At 44.6% G+C, this 22,030-nt stretch overlaps 1 protein-coding gene across 1 annotated transcript in view; it reads left to right on the top strand.

Annotated features, from left to right (window-relative positions):
- PLG (plasminogen) overlaps window positions 1–22,030 on the top strand; it is a 39,690-nt gene that overhangs the window by 5,219 nt on the left and 12,441 nt on the right. Inside the window, exons 2-12 of the mRNA XM_066622856.1 lie at window positions 4,148–4,283; window positions 8,014–8,120; window positions 9,453–9,567; window positions 10,400–10,539; window positions 11,673–11,793; window positions 12,168–12,286; window positions 13,500–13,662; window positions 16,064–16,191; window positions 17,423–17,594; window positions 19,196–19,377; window positions 21,159–21,304. Of these exons, the coding sequence (XP_066478953.1) occupies window positions 4,148–4,283; window positions 8,014–8,120; window positions 9,453–9,567; window positions 10,400–10,539; window positions 11,673–11,793; window positions 12,168–12,286; window positions 13,500–13,662; window positions 16,064–16,191; window positions 17,423–17,594; window positions 19,196–19,377; window positions 21,159–21,304 (1,529 nt within the window). The remainder of the gene's footprint in view (window positions 1–4,147; window positions 4,284–8,013; window positions 8,121–9,452; window positions 9,568–10,399; window positions 10,540–11,672; window positions 11,794–12,167; window positions 12,287–13,499; window positions 13,663–16,063; window positions 16,192–17,422; window positions 17,595–19,195; window positions 19,378–21,158; window positions 21,305–22,030) is intronic.

The following is a 22,030-nucleotide window of genomic DNA, read 5'->3' as shown; positions in this document are numbered from 1 at the left end:
CATGGCCAACCTCTTGTCCCCTGAAAGCCTCTGGCCCACTCAACTGAACATGACCAGAACTGTGCTCTGATTGTGTCTGGAGGGTGTTCTGAGGGCCAGAGAGGTGGAATGAATGAGTCCGTTCATTCATTTATTCACTCATCTAAGTTCCAACTCTAATTTATTTATTTAAATTTTATATTTAAATTTTTTTTCTGACCCTCCACACCACACCAGATATTTGATGTGGCCCTCTGGCCAAAAAGTTTGGAGACCCCTGCTATGAAGCATTTGTCCCTATTAACCCAGGCTCACATTATGGTCCGTGCATTACAGTATCTGCTGCAAGCAGCAGCCCAGTGTCACTTCCTCTTCCACTTCTACCATCTAAGCAGAGACAGTCCCAGGCACTTTGGTGCTTCACAGAGAAAATTCAAATGGCAAAGTCATGGTGATAAGCATCTTATAGTTAAGTGAACAATTGAGATTTGGTTGCTGTTTAATGATCAACAAAATTTGCCACTTGAGGTAAGCCAATTCATCTTTTCTTATGGTAGCTCTGTGCTGTTAGTAAGGCAACATGTATGACATAAAGTCACTGGTTTAGACAACACTTTTCTGACCAGCCTTCTCATGCACAAATAGGAATACACATGAGTATTCCTCATGAATACACAAGAGTGCGCCCCAGCTCTTCTCCTAGAGTGCCTTTCTGATCCCTCTAATCCTGTATATCAGAACCCCCCTCCACACATGGTCTAAGCTGCTTATCAACCTTCCACTTATGTATGGACCACATATCCAGTGGTGGTCAAAGCACAACAACAATGCTTTTAATGAGGCAGTTAGGACTCCCATAGCCTGCAGTGGCTAGTCTTTGTTGTGTAAAGAGGCTCATTGCAAAGAAGAGGCAGTTGGTCTCCAGTAGCCTGTGTAGCCAGCTCGTAGTTTTTGGCAGGGAGTGTCTGTTTTGCACTCCCTGAGTGCACTGTTTTGCACTCTAGATTGGCACTAGATTGGGCTGAATTTTCGCTTAACTACCTAATCACACAACAACAGGGATTGGAGAACCTATTAAGTGTACTAGGGCCCAATCCTAACCCCTTATGTCAGTGCTTTCCAGCACTGACATAAGGGCAATGCAGCTCTGAGGTCAGGGAACAAACATTCCCTTACTTTGAGGAGGCCTCCGTGTGTGACACCCAACTGTAGGATGCAGCACACGTCCCATTGGCACAGCTATGCCAGTGCTGGAAAGCACTGACATAAGGGGTTAGGATTGCGCCCCTAGTGTATTAATACACCTGTATTAGTATTCAGCGGAGGAGAAATTTCAGACGTGCTTAGAAGAATCCAGAAGGCACATAAGGAGGGGGACTGTGACATAATTGTGCACATCCCTAAACGTGCAGTGAGGGGACTGACTTGAATATATTGTCTGAACTGGCCCACTGTGTTTCCCCATCTACCACAGCAGTCAATAATAAAGAATTGGAGTGGGGAAATTCATTACATAGTATATTAACATAATGTTGTGAGATATTCACAACACAGTGACAGCATGGAATGTGTTTACCACCCAAAACATCATGGGTGAGAGAGAAGGAAGAGGAGGCTAGGGCTATTGTTTTTGGCATCAGCTTTAACACATCTGAACTGAGTGCCAAGTCTCCACAGTTCTGAAGTTCCAATAATTTGACATGGTGAAGAAATCATTGGATTGGCAAACCTCTGGAAATGGGGTTGTGGTTGCAGCGAGTCACAGACCAGCCATATCTTGGGGCACATCAAGAGAACTATCTCATTATATCAAAATTACCAAGAAAATTCTAAATTACCCAGGTGGATAAAACCACTTGAAATTGCAACTAATCCGAATTGGATTTTAAAAGACCATTTTATTTATTTATTTATTTATTTATTTATTTATACAGGTATTTATATATCGCCTTTCTTTGGTTGTCAGATTTCTCCTCAGGCTTTAATTCAAGGCGGTTTACATAGGCAGGCTGTTCTAAACCACTGGAGGGATTTTTACAATTGAATAGTTCTAGTCTTTCATAGAACTCCTCCTTCCAGCTGGATTCCTTCCCGGTCTGGCCTCTCTCTGGCCCTCCGCCTCCCACGCTCCACTTGACGGCAACTGCTCTCTGCCACTGAGGGTCAGCTCATCAGTATATCAGCGTGTCGTCAGTTCTCGGGTATTTCCGGTTGTTTCGAACTGGCAGCCTCAGATCTTCAGGCATACAAGGTGGCAGCTCTACCAACTGAGCCAGACTTCCTGCCATTATAGAACATACAGCGACTTGCTGAGTATTAAAGGAGTTCTCTTAAGTAAAACTGAGTTAGAAGAGAAAGGAATAAATTTGGATTGGTGGAACGAAATGTAAATAAGAACAAGAATACAAAAAAATAGGTTTTTATGAAGGTTTTTATAAGTTTCGATAAAATATTTTTTGACTGACGAGGGATAATATATTTAAAAAATGTATAACTTTCGAGATAAGAATGGAGGATGAGACAGTTAAAGACGCAATGGTGCGCTGGGCAAAAATTTTTGGATATAATATACCGATTGATGATTGGAAACAAATTTGGAATATAAATATTAAGATAACGGGCAGCCCAATCCTGAGCTGCCCGGAGCTCCCAGACCCAGCGGCTCTATGGAGGGCTGCCGCTGGATCCTGTGCCCCCTGCGCTACCATGGGAGGCTCCTTCCCCCAAGTAAGGGAAGCAGCCCCGCAATGGGGCTACTCACTTTAGCGGCAACCAAAAGGTCAGCGCTAAAGTAAAGGTACTCATGTAGGGCGAGCAGCCCTGCACGAGTGCCTAGGATCCTGCGGAGCTCAGCTCTGCGGATCCGCCTCTCCCCCTCCCCCTGACACGCCTCCCCCATGCCCCTGGCCACACCTCCCCCCTCCCCAGAACGCCTCCCCCACACCTCCCGCCATGCCCCTGCCTCCTGTTCTGCAGCCCCGGCGGTATGGGAGACCATGGAGCTGCGGAACCCCCCAACAAACGTGCCTTACAGCATGTTTGTGACTGAGCAGCGGCACGGAGCCGTGCCACGGACCTCAGGATTGGGCTCTAAAGTGGTATCTTTTAAAGAGAATTTATATAAAATGTTTTAAAGATGGTATTTTACTCCAGTGAAAATAGCAAAAATGTACCCTGGGTCATCAAACAAGTGTTGGAAATGTAAAGAGATTGAAGGAACTTTTTATCCCTCATGTAAATGTAAAGAGATTGAGGGAAATGTAAAGAGATTGAGGGAACTTTTTATCCCTCATGTAAATGTAAAGAGATTGAGGGAAATGTAAAGAGATTGAGGGAACTTTTTATCCCTCATGTAAATGTAAAGAGATTGAGGGAAATGTAAAGAGATTGAGGGAACTTGTGGTGGACATGCGAAAAAGCAAAGAAATATTGGAAAATGATACATAAATTGTTACAAGAGATATTGAATTGTGTATTACCATTCAAACCGAAAATATTCCTCCTAAATGCGACATCAGAAATTAAAGACCAATATAAGAAACACCTTATTGAACATATCAGTACAGTGGCAAGAATATTGTATGCGCAAAAGTGGAAATCTACAGATGTTCCAACTAGAGAAAATTTAATAGATAAAATTTATGAAATAGCAGAAATGGAGGTTTTAACAGAAAGAATGAGATGGATTTAGGTAGTGTAAGATATTGGAAGGCTGTTGACTGTTTAGATAAAGATATTAGATATATCTGTTTAGAAGATTTTTATTGTTTAGATAAATCAATTATTATAATGACAAATAGGATAACTTTTGTATTGATAAGTATTTTTCTTTTCAGTCGTTGCTGATTTCTTTTTTTGAAACAATGCATGTTGTAATCTATGGCCAATACCCCCATGTGTAACCTGTGTAGTCCCAACCCTAAGTCTAACCCATTTTCCTCACCTATATCTGTAATAAATAAATAAATAAACTTTGCACACGCACACCCCCAAAATTGCCAAGAAAAGTACGTTTGTGGTGAATTCCCCACACTGAACATGTTGATGTAGACAGCTGTTAGATAAGCTGAACAGGAATCTGATTGGTTAGTGCTACACAGAAACTTCTGTTTTACTAAGTGCAACATTTTCACTTTTTAAACTTGTCTCCCTGTTCATTTTCATTCAGTTCATGGAGATATACTGGATGATTATGTAAAGACAGATGGTGCTTGGATACTTGGTGTACAAAAAGAGGTCTATAGAACTCTCAGTAAAGAAGAATGCGCTGAGAAATGTGAAGCTGAAACAAGGTTTACTTGCAGGTAAGAGTTGAATTGCTGTATCCTGAGAAATGTCTCTCACTAGCCTAATGCAGTGGTTCTCAAACTTTTAGGAAGTTATTGCGGGGGGGGGAGGGGAGGCAGCAACATGACTCTCAGCATGACTCCCAGCTGCTGGACAAGGGGGATTGAAAAAGTAAAAAAAAAATTGGTTTTTTCCTGTTTTTGCTACAAAACTGGGCTTTTTTTACTTTTTTCAGAGGGGTCTGCAGGATCCCCAGACCCCCCAGAAGTCTGGTACTGGCTGTAGGTAAGTGTACAAAGCCCCTTGTCCTTGACAGCAGCATGATCCTGGAGATCATGTTGCTGCCTTCCCTGGCCCTTAACGGGGCAGAGACAGAGCTTCCCAGGCTGGTGGGTTGCGAGTCACCAGTCTGAGAACCCCTGCCCTAATAAATAGGGTCAATCTCAAATATGTCTTAGGCTGCAATCCTATACACACTTCCTCCCACACTCAGACTTATTTCTGAGTAGACATGCATAGAATTGCATTGCTAAGCACTAAGGTTGCATTTCTATTCACACTTACCTGGGAGCAAGCTCAGTTGAACCCTGTGGGACTTCAGAACGAACATGCATAGGATCAGGCTGCGAAATATTGGATGCTGTGACTGGAATGGAACATTGTTTGTATGCTAACTCATAGGGCACAATGTTGCAATGATAGGGAAGCTAGTTTTTGCTTAATCCAGTGCTGGCAAAACTAAGACACACATGACAACGGTGACACACCAGTGTTCACCTACACTCAACAACTGAGTTTTACTCATAAAATAATTTTTGTTATTATTTGACATTTCTTTATAATGACCACACACGATTGTATTGCATTTTTAAAAATAAATGAATATGTAAAGAATTGTATCTCTTTTGTTTGGGTGGTTCATGTGTGTGTGTGTGTGAGACACACCAGCAGAGTCAAGTTAGGCAGTTTCTGAATTTTTGTCACACTGAATCCAAAAGGTTCACTATAACTGGCTCAATCCTTGGGGCATCTAAATTTTTTGTTATATAGTGGGTCCAATAAAGGAAGGCATAGTGATAACAGCTCAATACATTTATTCCATCTTCAGAACAGAACCTAGCAAAATACAAGGCAAACCCCAGGCTTTTTATAGCCTTTAACTCCGCCCAGACTTCCCGTGATTGGTGCAATTGAAACCTTAACTAGAGGGCCAATCAGATGGTAGGATTTCGATCCATCACCCGATTGGCCAGAACTTACATTAACTAGAGGGCCAATCGGATGGTAAGATTTCGATCCATCACCCAATTGGCCAGCCATAAGTCTGGGCCAATCAGTGCAGGATTTCAATCCTGCATAACTTACATATATAATACTTATCGTGAGAGTATGAATTCGCTCCATCAACATTGGTTCAATGTGAACCAATGTTCACACCATTTATGCTTAACAAACTACATTACATAGCACTTTACCTGCCCTTCAGACGAGATTTTGCATGGTGTCACTGTCAATATGGTTAGAGAGAAAGTAGTATGAGATTTACATACAGACCACAATTCCTGTTTATAAATATTTGGTATGTTTTTGCATTTTCCCAAATATAAAGGCCAAGTATGACCAGAGAGAGAGAGAGAGAGAGAGAGAGAACATGTGCCATGTTTCATATGCTACCATGATTGCTGCAGGAGCAAACCAAGAATTCTTCAGATATAGCATCCTATTTCTAGCAGACACTAGCCAGGGGCTTCTAAGAAGACAAGCAGGGCATGAAGGCAACAGCTCTACCTCATTGTTCATCCCCACCATTCGGTATTCATTTTGATGCAGGACCCCTTTTCTTGCTCTTAGCCTGTCGCTGATTGGAATGTCGCTAAGCGATGTTCACCTGTAATTAACAGCACAATCCTATGCATGTCTATTCAGAAGTAAGCCCCATTAAACTAAATCAGGCTTATTCCCAGGAAACAGTATAAGTTTTCAGCCTAAGAAATGTAGAGTACAGGAAATAGGTTACTGAGGTTGCAATCCTAACTGTGCCCAGGGCTGGCGTAAGTCCCTTGCACTGGCCTGGGAGGGTTGCAAACATGCCGTAAAGCATGTTTCTGCCTCCTCGTGTGTCAGCTGATCCGGCACAGGAATGCATGCTGGCTCATGGAGGCTGCATCCAGCCTCTGCACCGACAGGGATAGGTAGGTCAGCACCGACTGAGCTAGGCTGGCATGGGGGTCGGGGGGGGGGAGAACGTGGGGATGGCAGGGAGGAGGCATTTTGGGGCAGGGGGAGAGTGGGTGGCAGGAGAGCAGGGGGTGGGGCCAGGACCCAGCAGTTATGCCGGATCCTGACCTCATTCCCAGGCAGTGCAGAGTGGCTCCAGGCTGCTTGGTTCTGCTTGGATCTGTGCCACGTCTTTACGTGGGCTGGTGCGACTCTATCTAGGGTAAGGGGAATTATTTCCCCTTGCTTCAGGCCAAGCTGCAACCAGCCTGAAACTTGCACTGGATACAGAGAAGACCAGCCGGTCTGTCTAATCCAGGGCAAGTTAGGATTGCGCTGCCCGAGATACGCATGAATTTACAGGAGAGGTGAATACCATTATTGCTCCTTATGATTTTTCTATTGGATTGTGATTTACTGTTAGTATAGCCCTCTTTACATGTAAATTCACCTGAGTTGTGAATGCAGTGTGGGGAACAGGGCCAGACCTATTGTCCCTGCCCCCTGGTAGCTGAACATTTGGCTTTTTTGAGAAAGTGGTCTGAGGGCCCATGTTCATTGATCATGAGGGAAATTGATCATTATGTGAGCAAAGAGTTATGATGTTCCACAATAAGAGCAACTTCTGCCTTTATGACAATGTCCCGTCCGAATATCTCAACTCCCTTCTAATGCCCGCTTTTTGGCTAATTAACACCCTCTTTATCTCTAGGATCAACAGCTGTGGTGTGCAAAGAAATGAACAGAACTCCTTAATAGTTGAGCAGTTAACAAGAATTTATTGCTACAAACACAGACACTCCCTGCAAGTCCTCTAGTCCAAAGGATTTCCCTCCCCAAAACTCCACTTAACTCAGTGGGTAAAGGTCTGAAGCCTCCAATTCAAGTCCAATCCAGTCTCCAAAGCACAATCCAGTCTTCTGTGTCCTCCAGCAGAGTCCTGGCAGTCCCCTTCTCCTGTAGGTCTGGGTCAGGTAGCCCTCTTTGTCAGGTAGCATCTCCCTCTGGGTCAGGGTCCAGCTTCTGGCTGGGTCAGCATCCGGCTCTCCCCCTGGGTCAGTCAGCGTCCCACTCGGGGTCAGCTCCTGGCTGGGTCAGTGTCCTGCTTCTGGCTCCTTTGGTCCTTCTGAAGCTGCTTTTTATCCTTGGATGTCTCATAATCCAAAATGCAGCTCAGCTGTGAGCTACCTTGTTAAGTCCAAATTAGGCTCAGCTGAGCCATCTCTTCAGTCCATGTCCATTCAAAGGCCCATCAAGGTCAAATGAAGCTCAGGTGTCCATCAGAGTCCCATTGGCCTTGATTGATTACAGCTGTGGAGCCAGCCCTGCCCTTCCCAGAGCTGTCAACCAGCTGTCAAAACATGGAATCGCTGTCAACACCACAACATCCACCTGATGATCTTTTGATCTTCCATTACAGACATTAACTATCCTGGAAGGAGTGCCTTCAGAATAGTTTAAAATGGATAAGAGAAACCTATCAACAACAGTTGAAATTAATACCTCTCTCATCTCTTGCCATTTCAACAGGTCTTTTTTACATACCCCCAAAGATCAACAATGCATCACTTTGGGTGACAACACCAGAACAACGGATGTATTCCGAAGGACAGATGCAACTCTCTTTGAAAAAAGAAGTGAGTGTAGAGCCCTTAACACAATGTCATTCATGGATTCTTATGCGTTGCAAATGTATTTTGTGACATTTGGTGTGGTTGCCTGCTGGAGTCATTTGAAATATGTAGTAGGTCAAGTGTTTTTGGCACACACAGATGAGGTTCTGGCATACACATCATTTGCTGAGCATGGGCAATTCAGTGAAAGTGCTATTTGTCATCTTGGTCCTGGGGAGTGAAAGAAAATCCAGAGTACGCAAGAAGGAAAATTTTTACTGGAACAAGTTGCCCAATGGAATTCAAAAGCAGAAACTGTCTATGAAGAAATGTTGTAATCCTGCTTACTTCCAGAAAATCCAAGACATTTCTTAATGACCACTCAATATTTGTTTTGATGCTCATGGTCTCGGTTTAAGACCATGTTCTCGAAGGGATCAACTCCAAACAACAATTTTGTGTTCCCCATCCAGCTCCTTACTTTTTATTGCAATTAGGTCTTTTCTGCAGCATTTTAGAACATTCCAAGCACAGCACAATCTTATCAGTCATTCTTAAAGCTACTTTGTACAGTGAAGCGAGATGCTATTGTGACAAACGCATTATTTATTTACATGCCTATGGTGTTCCTGTTATTCTCTAAAAGCAGCATTGAAAGTGAAGGTAGTGCTTGAACACAGTTGGGTAGCCCAATCCTATGGAAATTCCCCGCACACAGATGCAGCAGGGCCAAGTGGTTTGCGCTGTATCCCACAAGGGAATTCTGCAGTCTGGAGGTCTCTCTGAAGTAAGGGGACATGTATCCCCTTGCCCTGGGAAAGCCTCAGCCACTGCAATGGGTTTACTTGTGCCAGCAATTTAGCAGGTGCAGGTGCAGAAAAAAGTTGTCCATTTTAGTCTAGCATAGGTGCACATCCATTGGAAACATGTATGAAATAATATAAGTGAAGGATACCGCATATTATATTCTTTTTTTAGAAAGTGGGGGAAAACACAGTTTGTACACAAATAACTTAGGGTGCAATCCAAACCCGTGCTGGAGCAGGCAAGCCAGGAATCTTGCGCTGTGATGGGTGGGGAGGCAGGTAAGGCAGAACCTCCCCACCAGAGCCCTTCGAAAAGCACTGCCACCATGTGAGGTGCTCAAGCACCCACAACGTACATGCACAGCAGTGGGTGCTTGGGCGCCTCATGTGGCGGTGGCGCTTTTCGAAGGACTCTGGTGGGGAGGCTCTGCCTCACCTGCCTCCTCCCCATCTACCGCACGTCCCTGATATGCATATGTTTTTTAAAAAAAATCTAGGGGTGGTGCTAGTGTATTGTACTGGTGGTGTAATAGTAAACATTTTATTTCAGTTTATCTGCGTGAATGCAGAAGAGGAAATGGAGTTGACTACAGAGGAACTGAATCAAAAACGCAGAAAGGTGTACTATGTCAGAAATGGGCAGCCAAGACTCCTCATGAACCCAAGTAAGACTTTTTTCCCCTCTGAGTGAGAATAGTTTTCCATTTGTGGTGACCCACAAGTACTCATAGAGTTTGCTGCCTTAATCATGGAGAGTGGAATTCAACAAATGGGCAGCCCAATCCTAACTCATTCCCCATGCAGTTATGCAGCTGTACCAACATGGCCTTCACTGCGTCCCATGGAGGAGTTTTGGCATGTTGAGGCCTCCTTGAGGTAAGGGAACATTTAATCCCTTACCCTGGTGTGTGCCCCAGCAGCCACCATAGGTCAACTCAGACTTGTGCCAGCTCTATAGCTGGTGCAAGTCTACATTCACCTGTGAAGGAGGATCAGGCCTGGGAAGGGGTTAGAATTTGGCAGGTACCACTGCTGCCAAACCCACCCCCTTCCTGGGCCTGATCTACCTCTCCCTTCCACCATCACCATTCCATTCCGTCCACCCCTCCCCCATTTTCCCTTGTCCTTCCCCTGCCCCATCTCACCTAACCCAACAGCCTACCTTGGTCAGCAGATCTTTGGCCATGCACTGGTATATGGGAGGCTGCTCTGGCCTCCCCACCAGCAGTCAGGCAGTGCACTGCCATAAAGCAGTCACTGATGGCACAATGCATGTTCTGCTGGTGGCTGGCCTGGATAGGATTGGGTCGTGAGGTTGTGTTCTATGCTTATGTACTTGACGGCAAGCTCCATTGAACTCTATGAGACTTCCTTCAGTGGGGAGGTCCAAAAAATTTAATGGTCCAAAAAATCCAAAATTGGTCAAGACCCTGGGAAAACGTATACTTTATGACAACATTCTTTTGTTACCTTTTTCTTCTTCTTTTGCCTCCCTAGTTACTCACCTGAAACTTTCCCTAATGCTGGATTAGAAGAAAACTACTGTAGGAATCCTGATAATGATGAGAAAGGACCCTGGTGCTACACAACAGATCGTGAAACCAGATTTGATTATTGTAACATCTCAGAATGTGAAGGTGGGGTTGTCCATACCAGCATTTGATACTTTATGCAAGGCAATGTCGGTGAAATACAGTGAAGTCAATCAGTCAGTCCTTTTTTTTTTTTAAGAAGGCTTATTCTTCTGAGTAAATCTCTCACTGCATTGTTGGGCTATATTGACACATTAATTGAGCTGTTCTTTATGTGAAAGTTTTGTGGATTCTGTGAGCTTATTCCTTTGATGGTGAATTGCAGTATCTTTTTCTGAATCAAATGTTTCCACTGATGTCAGGCCTGCTTTTCATCCATCTGTCCATTATACCCTTTGGTACATTCAAAGCGTATTCCAAACCTCCAGGTAGGTTGGTGCAAGTCCTCTCTGCTGGCCTACAAATGTTGCAAACATGCCATAAAGCATGTTTGCAACAACCCATGAGCCACATAGGCCAGCACAAGAACACATGCTCGCCTACCAGTACCAGATCCGCCACCAGACCCAATGAGTTCATGTCAGCCTGCATCCCGTGCTGATGAACTTCTATGGGGTATCTGGTTAACCAACCACAGCTAGAGACAGAATACATGGATATGTATGCATGGTAGATAAAAGTCAAAGAGGAAAAAAAAATGGCAAAATGCAAGATAAAATCTATACAGCACAGAACCTTATAGAAAAGGCTAGTTAAAACATAATTTTTTAACTGTAGTTCAAAATCGGAAAGGGAAAACAATCCCAAAAGGTATTGTGCCCATATAAATATCATAATTCTCAAGATCACAGCGTACAGTTTTTCAAAATTACGACAATAATATGGGTGGACTGATTCTTAAACCTTTACTTAGTTTAGGTCAGACATTTTCAAGGAACTAATCCTGATATAATTGAAGGCCTAATGTAATTGAAGACCTGATCTGGAGGCATCTGGTGGGCCACTGTGAGGAAGCTAGACTAGATGGGCCTTTGGCCTCATCTTACGTTTTAAATTTCCCAGAGGCTTCAGAACCCTTATAATGCTAGACTAGAAGCTTGACTACAGTGTCATATTTTAACACAAGCATAGTGCAAGGGGTAGCTAGTGCCTACATGATGAAGCGAAGTTGAAGAAGACAAGGCTGCATGACTCCAAAATAAATAAATAAATAAATAATGAGATTTTCCCACTTACAGAGCAATGCATGCACTGTAGCGGAGAAAACTATCATGGGAAAGTCTCCCAAACAGAGTCTGGAATTCCGTGTCAGGCCTGGGCTTCTCAAGAACCTCACACTCATGGATACAATCCTTCAATGTAAGTCATACAAATCATATATCTGCAACTAAATTAATGGGCTTTCAGACCTGGTGTATGACACAAAATGGGGGGGGGGGGAGAAACTGCAGAGGCTATGCTTTGTTTGTGTTATTAAAGAATCTCCACCAGGAATAATATTTCATAATGGTGCTGCATTTTTGCTGGGTACACTTCACCAGAAAGTTCTGCTCAGGCCTCATTAATATGAATGGAAGCCATGAAAGATTTCTTAGGACGTATGGTGGAGGCACTGTGTGTATGAAAGCCACAAGATGGCATACTGTGACTCCTTGGCCCCTTTTTTTCCTTGAGGAGATATAACCAGCGACAGTCAATAGGCAGAAACTTCAGCTTTCCCATCTAATGTTCAGGTTTCCAGAGAAGAATCTGCAGGGGAATTACTGCCGTAATCCTGATGGTGAGCCTCGTCCCTGGTGTTTCACCACCAGCCCAACTGTGCGCTGGCAATTTTGTAACATTTCACGATGTGGTAAGTGTGACTTAATGGGATTATCAATTGCAAGCTAGCTGTGATGGTGATGCCTCATATTAGACCACTGGAGGCACTGGAGGTGGTGTCTGGTGGTACTCTTAGGACCCCCAGAGCCCTGCTGCCTGACAGTGAGACTAGCAATTCAGTATGACTAGCAGCAGTACGAGGCTTGGCTCAGTGGGCCAAGCTCCAGCATGCTCTTTTCACAAATTCAGAAAGCCCTCCTGTCCACATCCTGAGCTTCTTACCAGTATTTGTTGCGTTGCTTCTAGCTTCCCAATCCAGAAGTAACAGAAGTAAATAAGTGCTTCCCAATCCAGCACTTATGCTGGGTCACAATCCCTGTTCCCGGGGAGTTCGGAGCGGCTTCAAGCAGCTCCACTCTCATTGGACTTGTGCCACCTCAGGAGGTGGCGCAGGCCTGAGGTGATCCATGGGGTAATGGTGCCTTACCCGAAGGTAAGGGGAAAAGTTTCCCCTTGCCTCTGGCTGAGCCGCTTTGGGCTCTTGCCCTGTGCTGGATACAGCACAAGTCTCTTGGCTTACTGTTCCAGTGAAGGGTAGGATTGCGCCTTAAGAAAGAAAAACTGCTGCAGGTATGAAGAATAACATAGAGTTCAATCCTATACTGCTCCCCCACCCCATGATATGGCAGTGCCGAAATTGCTGCTGCGGTGTCCTGCAGGACTCAGATCTGCACCAGTGATTTTGCTGTGGGAATCCCCTCCCAAACCTGAACCACCCCCATGCCACCCTCCTCCTGCCCAGTTTTGCCCCCTCCCCACCTTCCCCCATCCAGGAATGCCTCCCCACCACCTGGTGGGAAACTCACCATCTGCGGCTTCTGCTCATCTTCCCATCTGTGAAGAAGCTCAGTGTCAAACTTTCCCCTCCCAGTCAGCGCAACATGCCTTATGGCACATGTGCAACAGCCTTTGCCGGGGAAGCATTCAGGCCACCTGCACTGCCCCAGTGAGGGATTGGACTGCCCATTGATTAAATATGCGGAGGTACTCACACCTAATATCTTCTGACTTTGCTATATGGATCATCTTTTTGTTCCATAAAACTTACAATAGCATTTTAGTAGTTTTACTTGTATAGAAAGGAAGGCAAAAATGAATGCTTTGGTCTACCACCTTTAATTGAGTTATCCTCTCTTATGTAGTTTGAAGAGGCTGATGTCATTTGTGTACTTTTTCTGATACAGCTACACCCCCACCACCCCCTAAACCAGGACGCCAGTGTCTTGTGGGAAAAGGAGAGGACTATCGAGGCAATATAGCGGTCACAGAAAAAGGAAATACGTGTCAATCCTGGAGTGCTCAGACACCTCACAAACATGCTAGAACTCCAGAGAATTACCCTTGCAAGTAAGTTAAATCTATCTATTTTAGCTTGGGCCTTATAGACCTAGTGTGGAATAACATATTTGAAGTAACTAGTAATGTGCAAAATGTGAGAAACCTATCTTCAGATATTGTGTTCCAAAATATTCAGATATTTTGAATAGCTTAAGAATATTCACTTCCTTTTTTCTGGAATCGGGTGCACAAGTGCATGGGGATGGTGGTCAAGCAGGTGCTCACACTTCAATTATGGAATGACATAGTAAGAGCAATGAACTACTTTGCATGATACTGTTCACCAGCCTGCCCAGAGCTCAATTAAAAGTGAGGGTGTGCATGTTCCATCCAGTGTGCCATATCACTTCACATTTTTATGCGGGGAGTAGAGTGTCCAAACCACCCTAATAACACAATTCTAATTCAGAATATGGTGGTAATGGTGGGAGATGTACATGGTTGGCAACCTTCAGTCTGGAAAGACTATGGTATAAGCCTACAGCACCCAGTATTCCCAGGCGGTCTCCCATCCAAGTACTAACCAGGCCTGACCCTGCTTAGCTTCCGAGATCAGACAAGATCAGGCATGTGCAGGGTACATATCCTCCCTTTAAATTGCACAGTGGGTGATGTGGGTTGGGTTTTTTTGTCTGAACCAGTCCAATATCAACTTTCATTCTAGTCTTTCAATGCTCAAGGGAGATCTCATTACAGTTTGTTCTTCTGTATATCCTGGCCTCCTTGAAAACAGATGTGGGAGCAGTTGAATTCATGTTCAGATTTCATCAGGAGAATAGTATCCTGAACATGCACACTAAGGCTGCAATCCTGTCCACACTTTCCTGGGAGTAAGCTCCATTGACTATAATGGGACTTACTTCTGAGTAGACAGACATAGGATTGGGCTCTCACTTTCCAATTTCTGTTGTCATGAGCAAGCACCCCTCTCCTGAGGAAACCCATTTCTCCCCCTAAATGGCAGCGCTCTTTGTACACTGGGGCTGGCCTTAGAAGTAGCCTGTCACAATCTCTATTCTGACCAGAGTTTCAGATCACATAGCACATAGATCCTTCTTCACAGATCCTCCCATACAGATAGCACACAAATGTGTATTGGAGTCTCATGACTGTCTGGTCTCGCCTCCCCCCCCCCCAAAAAAAAAATCAAGAACAAGAGTCTTGACCAAAACCTTCCTGAATCGCTGCTAAATTTAGCTCATACCTGTTAATTGGTTCAGTTTGCTTATTTGACTTGATAGTGGGAAATGAATATCTGATCATTTCAAACCAGCCTGTCAGAGTTTGGGAACTAGATCCCCCAAAATGGGATGAAAGAGAGCTGGCCCACTGGGTTGAGGCAGCAAGGTGTGTGGGAGATGCTAGATGTAAGAGGTGCACTGTGCTTTAACCCACAGAGCAACTGGCCTGCCATATCTGACAGTGTAAGTAGAGCCCTCCTGGATCAAGCCAAAGTCCCATCTAGTCCAGCTTCCTGTAACTCACAGTGGCCCACCAGATGCCTCAGGGAGCACCCAAGACAACAACTTACTTTCATTCTTTTGCCACTCCCTTGTATCTGCCATTCAGATATAGCCTACTTCTAGAACCAGGAGGTTGCACATACCCATCATGGCTTGTAAGCTGCGATGAACTTTTTCTCCATAAATCTGTCCAATCCCCTTTTAAAGGCTTCTAAGCCAGGTGCCATCATCACATCCTGTGGCAAGGAATTCCACAGATTAATTACATGCTGGGTAGAAATATTTTCTTTTGTCTGCTCTAACTCTACCGACATTCAATTTTAGTGGATGTCCCCTGGTTTTGGTGTTGTGTGAGAGGGAAAAGAACATCCCTCTATCCATTCTGTCCACCCCATGCATAATTTTGTATGTTTCAATCATGTCCCCCCTCCACGAGAGAGGGAGAGAAACGACATAGGTCAAGGTACTCCCCATTCTTTCCCTTCCTAAAGTCAGTGTTCCAGCTGTCACTGGGCAGAAAGGTCCTCAGCTAAGGAATGAAAATGAGACCCTGACTTCACATTACTGATGGCCCCAACCTACTGAATTTGATGGTTTTGATGTGAGAATGTAGAGAAGCACCCGATTCCTGGAGTGGAATGTGGTCCTTCTCAGAAGTACCCTAGAGACTGTCACATTTGTCTTCAAGGGAGATATTGTATTTCTGTATATTTGATGTCATTCCACACACACGCCTTCAGAACAGGTGCAGGAGTCAAACTGGTGCTTGTATCCTAAGTGAAGAATGAAGTCCTATTGTCATAAACATAGACCTAGGTTTATTCTGATATCTTGGTCTCCAAGGCCAATATGGTGGGTGTTCCATCTTTCTTTGTTCTCTTAAAAACAGGCACGAAGGTCAAATAGGTCTTCAAACATCAATTGTTTTTGTGCATATTCTGTTTCAGGGCTTTAGATAAAAATTATTGTAGAAACCCTGATGGAGAGACCTCTCCTTGGTGCTACACCACTAATCCCAATCAACGATGGGAATACTGTACCATTCCTAGCTGTGATGATGTAGTTGTAACTACTGGTAAGAAAAACTGCATGTGTGCATCTGTGATATGTGGGAACCATGTTGAGCTTCAAAACAAATAGAGAGCTTATGTCTGCTGTGCAAAAATCAATGTGACAAAACTGGCTGTGATTTCTGGACTAAGAGTTAGCAGTTGGAAGTGTGTGGGGTAAATCTACGTGTTTTTTTTTAGATTGCCTTTTAATGGGTATTTGATCAGACTGATTGAATGTGCTCCTTCCAGCACTAAAGAGGTTGACTTAGCAATGCAGCTTCTGTCTCAGAGCTTGCAACCCAAAACATGCTAACAAAAAGTAATCCTATTGAACGGAGACGCACTTCCTTTCAAATGAATCTGCTTAGGCAAATTAGTGGCCATTTCTGCTAGGAGAAAGCACAGCTGGCACACCAGCACCAGTGACTAAAAGATGCTTTGTGCCATCAGGATCATTTGGGCCTCAAAAGAACTTAGTGCTAAGTCCCTATACTGTAGTACCGAAGTCTCAGAGCAAGGTCTCCCCCTCTCCCCATTTTTCCTACTTCTGTTTTCCTCACAGAAGTGTGCTGAGTCCGAAGCAGAACTTTCCTTGCTTATTTTGCTGTCAGTGCCTCAGCTATGGCAGTGATGACAGCTGCTGCCTTCTTCCTCATCTCCCCCTCAGTGTCAGCAACAGGAGCACCAACATACCATTCCTTCATCACTGCCAGCCTCCTGTTCTGCCTTTTTAGGCAGGAACAGACCAGGAAGGAGAAGCAGAAGCAGCCACCCTTTCCTTCTGGTCCCTGACACTGTCACAGCTGGTGGTAGAGTGGGCAGGATGGGAGGGGAGGAGCTGGCAGTGGCAACTTGTGCTACCCCCAGGTCAGTGTGGTATGGGGAGAGGCTGGGAAAGGAGTGGCCACAGGCAGGGAGGGGAAGAAAGAACAGTGGCCTGGTGGTGTGTGCCCGCATATGTGTTTATATAAGTGTAGGAAGTCTGCTCCTTCTAGAACTAACCTTGCAGAACAGGATTTCTAGAGCACAGTGCTACTAATTCCCAGAATCAAGAAGCATATCGTGGTCAACTGTATCAAAAGCCTTTACAAGGTCCAGAGAATTAGCAGGATTGCATTTCCCCTGCCCTTCTCTTTTCTCATCCAGGAAATTCACTAACAAGGAAGGCTATAGTCTGCCTAGAGACCCAGAATATGTTTCTTGATCTGTGGCTAATTCTGCATTTGTGGTAGTGTATACTTGTTTTTAATACAGAGACAGCTCCTGCTATTCCTGCACAAGTTCCACTTGTTGAAGACTGTTATGAAGGCACTGGCACAACCTACCGGGGTACAATGGCACAGACTGTCTCAGGGAAGAAATGCCAAGCATGGAGGTCCATGACACCGCATAGTCACAGCAAAACCCCAGTGACTTTCCCACAGGCGTATGTTTTGCTTCGAATTCCATTAAAAATTGCATGCAATCATTTTCCATGGGGATAATGGATAGCTAGAAATAGTTTAAAATTGCACTAATAAGTAGGGTCTACCACAGAGGGAAGGACCCTCCCTCTTCAAATTTCGCTGTTCATGGGTAGATTGGGCAGTGGGCAGGAGCCCACACCTATCAGGCCAACTCTGAACCTTCAATACCCATGGCGATGCCTAATGCGTTCTCAGTGGGTGGGCAAGGGGTGTCATGGGAAGTTCAGTGCAGGACTTTGCCCCAGGGCCCCCAGCAACCTGGTGCTGGCAGAAAGGCAGCCCTCACATGTCCTCCTCCTCCCTCCCCATAACATCTAGTGATACAGAATGTGTAGTGTGACATTGCCCTCATGGGAAACCTGACATGTGGTGAAGGCACATCACGTATTTGGTTGGCACATGTTGCCTAAGAAAAGGGAAAGTACAAGAAGTTATGGGGGGAGGCTGCCATTTTCAGGGGAAGTAATGCATCTGCTGTAGCATCTGGCTCCTGGCCTAAAGGATTCTGGGCGTTTTTCATCCCCCTCTGAGGCATGAAATGGCAAAAACTGAACATGGACTATCAAATAGAGTGGGTAATCCTAAAATACAAGGGAAAATATCTTACAGAGGTCAATGGGCAGTTTTTGTGTTCACACTCTAGAATTTAAGGTCTGTGTAACATGTGGAACATAGGGGTGGTTTCTGGAACGATTTGCCTGGCTGCAGTTAAACGCATGCACGCACTTGTTGTGACTCATAGTACTTGCTCATCATCATGAACTGCAGACGTCCGGAATCCAGTCACAGCTCATGGAAATACAGTTCCATTCACATGGAAATCACCTCATGAAACCAATGGCAGGAAGGCATTTGTAGGGAATTGCTCTGCGATGGTTGTCCTGAGTGCCAAGCATCCCTAGACCTGTTTCAAACAAGTTATTTTAAATCAGGGGGTCTCCACACTATGGCCTGGGGTCCACATCCAGCCGCCCAGAAGATTTTACCCAGCCCCCAGCACAGTGATGGGGAAGCCTTAACATTCCAGCCTACAGCAACCTGCTGACACATTGGGTAATTGCACCTGCCAGGGAGATGCTTCTGCGGAAAATTACTCCAGAAGGCTCTGCACCTGCAGGGATTCCCATAAAATCAAACTGCGGGCAGATATCCTTACATTGTTATTTTATTTATTTTTCACTTAACAAAAAAAGTTAACAAAGCTCATTGGTTAGCAAAACACCAGCGACTTGCTGACTCGTCCACCTGGGAAAGTAGTGAAAGTAATGTATGGGGTGTGGTGGAAAGATTAGTATTTATAAAATCATATCGGGCTGATTGCAAACCCAGGATCCAAGTAAGCCTTATTCATTCATTTAAATTTTATTCATTATATATTTATTTATACTGTATTATATGTATTTTATATTATGTTATATTTATTTTTGATCCCCAAACATGTAAAATATGCAAATGTGTAAAATATGCAATGTGGCCCTTGTTCTGAAAAGTTTGGAGACCCCTGTTTTAAATGGCTTCTTGTTCAGTGCCAAAACATGAAATTTTATATTTGTGTTGACAGGGACCTCAGGAGGAACTACTGCAGAAACCCGGATAATGATAAAGCCCCCTGGTGTTACACGGTTGATCCCAGCACAAGATGGGAGTACTGCAGTCTGAGAAAATGTACTGATTCTGTGCAACAACAGTCACCTCAGCCCACACAGGCACCAAACCTTGGTATGACTTCCCCCTCCATAGAAGGTAATTGCAACAAGTCAGTCTTATGCAGAAGTACTATAGAATTTGGGCCAAAGAGGCTGAACAGATATCTTAGGGTGCAATCCTATCCTGCGCTGGAACAGGCAAGCCAAGATGCTTGCGCTGTGTCTAGTGCAGGATAGTGGCCATAAGCAGCTCAGCCAGAGAAACATTTCCCCTTACCTCTGGGTAAGGGCTACTGGCCCCTATAGGTCTCCTCAGACTTGCGTCACCTCTTGCAGTGGCACAAGTCCAAGGAGAGCGGAGCAGCTTGAAGTCGCTCTGTTCTCCCTGGGAACAGAGGGTGGGATCCGGCATAACTGTCAGATCCCAGCCCCACCTCCCGCTCCCCATCCGCCCGTCCCCAGGGCCACCCACCACCTGCCCTTCCCCTGCCCAGGAACGCCTCTCTCCCTCCTCCCCCTGCCTACCTTTTCTACCCCCCAGCCTACCAGCCAGGCCGACGCAAGCATCCAAGAGGAAGCCGGCTTGGAGGCTTATGTCAGCCTCCACAGGCCGGTGCTTCTCGGAGCACCGGCCTGGCTTCCTCTCAAGGAGGTGCAAATGTGTCTTACGGCACATTTGCAACCCTCCTGGGCCAGTGCAAGGGACTTGCACTGGCCCAAATACAGGTCTGGATTGCACCCTTAAATGTGCTTAATTACTATAGGATGTAATGGAGAAATGTGCCCTTTCTCTAGTTTTGAGTGTTGCAGCCATCTTGTAGTTTGACTCCTGTAACCAGGTTACCATTCTCTCTATTACACTATGTACTGTGTTTATTGTCGATTAAATTCTGCAGTACTTGTGCATAAGGGCAGTGAAGCAAATCAAATATTAAGGGTTTAGAGGAATGTAACTATAGAGCTGATATTGATGAAAGCAGCTTCGGGTCTCCAATGAAGATCACATTTTTCTACTGCGTTGTATAATTCTGTGTTGTATGTGTTGTAAAGGTTAATTCAATGCTGCATATAATCTAGCTGTGAAGAGCTGAGCACTCTGATACCTAATTCTTCACAGGTGATGCAGTAGCACCAATTTGATGTCTGCTGTTTCCCAACATTTGCCCCCTTGCCCTGAGTTAAGCAACAGCAGTTGCCATGGATCTGGGCCAGTGATATCACTTGTGCAAGCCCGTGTTGATCTGTGAAGTTGGATGGGGCCCAGGAAGAGTTCAGATTTGGCAGGCACCGCTGCTACTGAACCTGCCTCCTTCCTGGGCCCAATCCGCCCTCCTCCCTGCCCCCATATCCTTTAGGGGCAGTAGAGTTTCCAAATACCCCTTTCTGGGTACCAGGTGGAGAACCACACGTGCAGCTAGGTGCTTATGTGCACTGTTTTCCCGACTGAAGCAGCAGCAGCCTGGGCTGCCTTCATGGGGTCCTTTAACATCAATCAACCCAGACCAGGATATAGGATGGGTGTGGCTGTGCATCATAGGCTCTCCCATGGCTACAGTTTTGCATTTCTTAAGAATGAACATTAAAAAATGATTCCACAATATTACTATCACCATGTACAATTGTGTGTTCCATTACCATGAACACTTAAGAAGAGTCTTTGCAACATGTTCTTTGCCATTCGTTTTGCCAATGGTAGTCTAATTAGTCTAATTACTGGTGCGTAATTAGTCTAATGGCTAATTACGCTTACCTCATGGTCTGCTCCTTTTACAAAATGACATTTCCCAGTGATTCCGGGGCAAAGCAGATGCACATTAAACCAGTTTACATCTACAAAGTAGTGTGCAGTGATTTGTCTTTCTCTGTCTCCCACTGAAGACTGTAGGTTGGGTAACGGTAAAGAATATCGTGGCAAGATTGCGACAACTGTAACTGGCAAGACTTGTCAAGCATGGAATACACAGATACCTCATAAGCATGTTTTCACATCACGAACTCACCCACAAGCAGGTCTGGATAGAAATGTAAGTCAAACATTACATTTACAAGAATTTGGTTAGATTTATTAAGAAACACCAGGAAAACAGAAAACTACATCAGGCAACTCTTTTAATCATGAAAGCTGTTGTAAAAGCTGATATAGTCTCCTTCTTCCCATTCAGTTTTTCCTCTTTTTCATTTTATATTGTCTTTTCTTTTGAATTATAATGGTGCAATGCTGTAAGTATAATATAAATACATAAATATTAATTGTTATAGCATACATTAACATTATTGGAAAACACGAAAAAGAAGAAGGCTTGGATCATAAGTTCTCATTTTGATAATGGAAGTAATAGAAGTTCACTGTCCATTCACAGGAGAGATGTGAATGTAGCAGACCTTTTGTGAACAGTCCAAAACCCCTTCCATTCATGAAGTGAGAACTTGGGATACAATTCTTTGAAACTGGGGGTTGAAGTCAATTGCAAAATCTGATGAAGAGGTAGCCTGATCAGCATTATCCATAGAGTAGGTGAACATATAATGTTAAAATATGACTAAGATTAGAACATAAGAACAGCCCTGCTGGATCAGGCCACAGGCCCATCTAGTCCAGCTTCCTGTATCTCACAGTGGCTCACCAAATGCCTCAGGGAGCACTCAAGACAACAAGAGACCTGCATCCTGGTGCCTTCCCCTGCATCTGGCATTGTGACGTAGCCCATTTCTAAAATCAGGAGGTTGCAAATAGCCATTATGGTTTGTAA

This window comes from Tiliqua scincoides, chromosome 1 (genome assembly GCF_035046505.1).
Source record: "Tiliqua scincoides isolate rTilSci1 chromosome 1, rTilSci1.hap2, whole genome shotgun sequence".
Classification (NCBI taxonomy): Eukaryota; Metazoa; Chordata; class Lepidosauria; order Squamata; family Scincidae; genus Tiliqua; species Tiliqua scincoides.
This window is presented reverse-complemented; position numbering and strand designations above follow the sequence as displayed.